The 6,000-nt window shown below is 44.5% G+C and overlaps 1 protein-coding gene across 1 annotated transcript in view; it reads left to right on the top strand.

Annotated features, from left to right (window-relative positions):
• Nucleotides 1–263: 263 nt before the first annotated feature.
• Nucleotides 264–6,000, top strand: part of map3k10 (mitogen-activated protein kinase kinase kinase 10) — a 40,739-nt gene continuing 35,002 nt past the window's right edge. The window contains exon 1 of the mRNA XM_028574411.1: nucleotides 264–3,212. Coding sequence (XP_028430212.1) covers nucleotides 2,231–3,212 — 982 coding nt within the window. The 5' untranslated portion in view covers nucleotides 264–2,230. The remainder of the gene's footprint in view (nucleotides 3,213–6,000) is intronic.

Genomic DNA, 6,000 nt, shown 5'->3' with positions numbered 1-6,000 from the left:
AATGATCATGCAATAGGGCAATGCACTGTGGTGTAGAAGAAATGAACTCGATCTTTGACGACACTCATGCTTTTCCTTATGATTGTAGCATGCTAATTACACTATTTAGTTATATGAGCTGTCAGAATGATGTAGGTCAGCAGGAGATCCCTCAGGAACTACGTTACCCACAGTGCAACAGCACACCCTCACCACCAGCACAGTCTCGTTCCAACAGACTGTAGCGTCCTCCTCTCCGCCCTTAGCGGTGAGCTGCACCCAGATCTGTACGTGATGGGAGTAAGTGCGCACACAGCCTGCGTGCTTCAACCATCGCTATGTTTTGTAGATCAGTGACAGAAGAAGCACTTGTTCCCACGTATGTGGACTGCGCCCCGGTGTATTTGATGCAAAGTCAGCCCACAGAGTGACAGCTTGGTGCTCGAAATGTCACGTCTCTTAGGAGGAAAAGCCTGTTTGAATACGATGGACCTCTGGACAGCTGGATGAGCAGCACGAACAAGGACTCCCCGGAGCGTTTTAGTGTGTAGCTAAATTGGGTTAGCCTACTGATCTGGATGGTCCCTCTTTACTCGGATGCAATACGCCCATGCGACGATGTCGGTGGATGTTGCTGCCCTCAGTGTCCAGGTTAGGTTACAGTAAACGCTAATTGTTTACGCATTAAAATAAAGCTGTTTGGGGCGGAGGAAGCAAGCCGGGACAGGATACAACATTTTGCGCGCATAATAAATAACCTTTTCCAATAGCCTACTATATTGTTGGTGTTATTATTATTATTATTATTATTAAGATGGGGGTCGATCTATTTATAAGGGAAACATGGAGCCTTCATCGCCTAATTTCATCTAGTCCACTCGGATCAGAGATTGTAACGCTGTATTACCTCAACGCAAACCTTCGTTGACAAAATTTCCCACCTTGTTGTCGCCGTGTGAGCGTCTCTGTCTTTCCTAAAGAAGTCGCGGGCATTTAAAACCTTCGCTACAAGACTATTGACTGATGATCTGAAACAACCATGCGTGCTCTTGAGGCAGCAGGATAATGATAATAGATACTGGCATCCCTTTACTGTCTCCAGTGAAGAAGAGTTTCATTTCTCACCGAGGACTTGTCACCATCACAAATGTAGCCGGACTGAACCAGGCCGCTGCACAGAGACGGAGGCGGGATTGTTGTGCTCAGACTTGGCTGGATGCTGAACGTGGTTCCACTTTACAGCTCTGTATTGAATACCTGCCGCCCTGCCCTGGGCTTGTTTCTGTAATTCCCCAGCTGACTTAAAATGGACGGGGCCTTTTTGATAAAGGCTATTCATGGACGTTGAACCGGCTCGTGAGTGGGGCATGCATGTAGGATTTAGCTTGGACCGGCTTGTCGCGATGTAGGGCGAATATCTGTGGATGTTTCCAAACACAGAATAGGAGAGAAAACAACCCGTGTTCATGGAGATGGCTGGCGGGGAGCTGCATCTACACTGGGCTGGATGAGAAATAATGACGACCCTGCTCAGAGGATTTCAAACACAGACTGCTGTTCTTATTGGCAGCCTAAATAGTCAATATTCCATAAGAAGATAGATACTTTAGTTGTGGTTTTATTATCCCCTCCGAGTGTCTCAATGGACTGATATTAACTTCAGAAGAGGTTGTGTGTTTATTAGGGTGAAAGATTCAAAACTATAAATCATAAGTCCACATTATGTTTTTGTTAAATTCAGATGCTTAATTGTTACAGCAATGTAGGACATTGTTATTAAAATGTAACTGTTTTTATAAATTGTAAGCAGCTACTCAGAGACCAGAATTCACTCACTGATCAGGAGCTCAACAGCTTGAAGGCATCTGTCTGAAGGATTTCATCAGACCTGCTGTTTCTTAGATTTCTTAGAGTGAATATGTGTTTACATATTCACTGGTCTGTGAGGGTCCGTGGCAGCTTTCCATAAGACACAATAGTGAAAACAATCAATTAGGGTTCAGGGGTTACAATCTGCTGAGTGCATTGTTTGACCTGATGTACGTTGTCCCTGAATGAACTTGCCTTTGGGAATACATGTTACTTACACACTGCGTAGCAACAGCACAACAGCAACCGGTGACAGGATTTGGCACAGTTTCAACAGCGAGATGTGGTGATGGGGGAGAGCAGTTGCAGCTCCCTGATCCTCTGATCCCCTCTACCCCCCACTGGTGGTCGAGGAGACCTCGCCTCTGTCAATGGGCCCTGTATGGATTTTGTGCCTGAGTTGACAGAGGGCAGGCCTACAGCGTCAAACAGCAGTCAAGCTGCCATGAACCCATACGGCAGAGCGAGCAGCACAGCAGCCCCCCTGTCCTGCACCAGCTGTGGGGGCAGCTGCTCCCCGCCTCCACCTTGCCTAATCCCGCCTGGGCCCCACTCCTCTACTACCTCCTCATCCTCCATGCCGCCGATGTGTCCGGCCCCAGTAGTGCAGGGGGAGAATGGCAGCAGCTGGAACTCCTCCACCATCTCCTCCTCTGGCTCCCCAGACTCCCACCCTGGTCATCGCTGTGGTGCCAACAACCCCAACCCCTTCTGGACGGCAGTGTTCGACTATGAGGCCACAGCGGACGAGGAGTTAACCCTGCGGCGCGGGGACCTCCTTGAGGTTCTCTCCAAAGACTCAAAAGTGTCTGGGGACGAGGGTTGGTGGACAGGCAAGATCCAGGACAAGGTGGGTATCTTTCCATGCAATTATGTCACAAGGGGGGATGCCGCCAACTACCAGCAGCTGACTGCAGGAGGGCGGGTGGCAGGCGGGGTGGGTGAATGCCCCTTGGAGATAAACTTCTCAGAACTGCTCCTGGAGGAGGTGATTGGAGCTGGTGGGTTTGGGAAGGTGTACAGAGGAGTATGGCGGGTAGAAGAAGTAGCAGTAAAGGCCGCCAGGCAAGACCCCGATGAGGATATTAGTGCCACAGCAGAGAGCGTGCGTCAGGAGGCCAGGCTGTTCTGGATGCTCCGGCACCCCAACATAATCAGTCTCCGTGGGGTCTGCCTGCGGGAGCCCAACCTGTGCTTGGTAATGGAGTACGCCAGAGGGGGGGCTCTGAACCGGGCGCTTGCTGGAAAGAAGGTACCCCCGAGGGTTCTGGTGAACTGGGCGGTCCAGGTTGCCACAGGGATGGACTACCTACACAACCAGGCATTCGTACCTATCATCCACAGAGACCTCAAGTCCAGCAATAGTAAGTAATGCAAACAAGTGAGACTTATCACCAGGGAGACTCTTTATCAGTAAATTGAGTGTGCTCAGTTGCCATGGAGATGTTTCAGTCATTATCATGTGACCTAAAACAGACATGTGATAATAGGTTTTATTTACGGGTTGGCCAAAATGTGCCAGAAGGCGCCAGGATATTTACACTAAGATATTCTTTGTCATGGTACAAATTCCAATGTCAGAAATGGCCCTTAAAGCTCACCCCTCTGTATGTACCATCTAACTCACAGCTGAGAGGCTCAACACCAGGTATATAGAGGCAGCACATATGTAATATAGACTGTTCAGTGTTTGCTGAAACTGTTTTAGAGAGATGTTGATGATAATTCACTAAATGGTCATATTGGAGGATGTAGTTTGTGTTGCTGTTGAAATATCATTTTATTTTAGTTTTTGATACATAATATCAATTGCAGAACTCAAGACATGACATTTTGAGAAATACGCTTATTCTAGTTCCTACCAAGAGCTGGATGAGATTATTGATACCACTTTCATGTCTGTACGGTAAATACAAAGCTATAGCCAGGAGGCAATTAGCTTAGCTTAGCCTAAAGACTGGAAACAGGGAGACAGCCAGCTTGGCTCTGTCCAAAGGTAACAAAAGGAGCCTACCTTAAGCTCACTAATTAACATGTTTTATGTTGTTTGTTTAATCTGTACAAAAACTTAAGTTTGTAAACGACATGCTGTGGTTTTATGTAGGGTTATGTGCCGGACTATTTCTTGTCTGAGTGCTTTACATTTCTGGAGCTTAATGTGTTAGTGAGCTTTAGAGATGCTGGTAAAATATTTTATTAGCTTTTGACACAGTCAAACTAGCTGTTTCCTCCCGTTTCCAGTCTTTGTGCTAAACTGAGCATATCTCCTACAATTGACCGTATACAGACAATCTTCTCATTTCTCATCATTGCCCTTTAAAATGGCAAAATCTTTTACAATACAGCAGAGATCAATTATTTTACAGTACTTAAGAAGTAATTTCAGTAATACCTTATACTAGTAACAAATAAACAGAGGTGTAAAAAGTATTAAAATATTGTACTCAAGTAAAAGTACCAATACTTTGATGAAATATTACTCATGTACAAGTGACATTACCTCTCTGAAAAATGAATCAAAAGTAATAAGTAGTTCATTTAAAATTTACTTTAAGTAAAAGTTACTTAGTTACATTAAAAAAAACTGTAAAACGGGGCGGGGGTGGGGAAATCTCTCCCATGTAGTGAAATAGGACAAGGGGTCATAAATCCCAAACTATTACACACCTAAGTAACCCATATGAGCTAAGTAGATGTATTTGAATTAATTTAGCCAGTGTCCTACATACGTAGTCCTACGGGTTTCTAGTGCTAGACTAAAATTAGCAATGCCACGAAACATGTTGTTTTGCTAATTGGCAATTTGCTATTAGTCATGAAAACTTTGTTTGAAGTACCAATGCAAACATACTTACCAAAACATGCTTCCGCAGATTAGATGTGGAGTTATTGAATGCTGCCAGTTCAGTCACTTTTGGCAGGCACATCTGGCATTGCATGATGATGCTATTGGCCCCTCTTGAATTTAAATAAAAAACGTTCAAATGTGGCCAAGGATTTGTCGTTGTCGTTTTGGGCAGCAGAATTAGCATTTAAAAACTAGCATTTCTACTGAAACAGTCTCTGAACCGTCGTCGCTCGCCTGATCCACCTCCATCTCGTTCTCCATCTCCTACAGAAAGACTTGGCGCCTGATAGGCAGCCTAGATGCTGATCATTCATCACTGTAGTGGTTCCGGGCACACTTTTTTTTCTTCCTTTCGGTTTTCGTTAGTCAAAGTTTTTTTTTTACTCCGTAACGGATGGGATTTGTAATGTAGCAAAATACAATACTTCACTTAAAACGTAATCAAGTACGTTTTAAATTGCTGATTTTAAAAACTACTAAATACACAACAAAACTACGCAATACAGTAACGTGAGTAAATGTATTTCGTTACTTTCCACCTCTGCAAATGAACCATTGAAAAAGATCGTATTGTGATATGTTGCTGAATTGATTAATAGTCCCACTTCTAATATTGACATGTTTGCCGTCTAGATGTTCTGTATGTGGTTACATCTATTACTTTCTATGATTGGCCTGTAGGAAATCCATAGGGACAAGTGTACATTTACAAATGTACAAACATTCAGCCTTCTTGTAATCATTTCATGACATTACAGAAATGTAATATTCAAGTGTTGTCATTGAATGCTAACATACAGATGTTTTTATGGGAGCTGACACTGGATGAGAAACTTAAATTGAACCCAGCAGGGAGGCCTAAGTCCTGGAGAGCTGGTCTCCTTCTGCCATCTTTTCCCTGTCATCTCTCTCTGCACCTCCTCTTGCTCTTCTTCATCCTCCTCCTCTTTCCTCCCCTCCTCAAGGAGAGCAGTTCTGCTCTGCAACTCACTGAGCTATTTTTGGTCCTTTGTGCTACTTGCTGTTTTAAAGACGCAGTTGCAGTTGTTGGTGCATCAAAGAAAGAACACACAGTGAGCATCTAAGTGCATTTTGTGTGTGTGTGTGTGTGTGTGTGTGTGTGTGTGTATATACATGCAGGTCAGACTATGTGTTTATATCAAGTGATGGGGAGGGAGTGTACAAATATGGGTGGAGTGCACAGGATGCTGACTAAAGGCCTTTTAAAGAGGGAGACAGGCAGAAAAGTAAGCGTAGCTTAAACACACTCGCTGTTGATCTGCCGAAATGTTTCCCTAATCTTC

The sequence above is a fragment of the Perca flavescens genome, chromosome 3, assembly GCF_004354835.1.
Source record: "Perca flavescens isolate YP-PL-M2 chromosome 3, PFLA_1.0, whole genome shotgun sequence".
NCBI lineage: Eukaryota > Metazoa > Chordata > Actinopteri > Perciformes > Percidae > Perca > Perca flavescens.
Note: the sequence above shows the minus strand (reverse complement) of the source record. Positions and strands in the feature narration are given on the sequence as shown.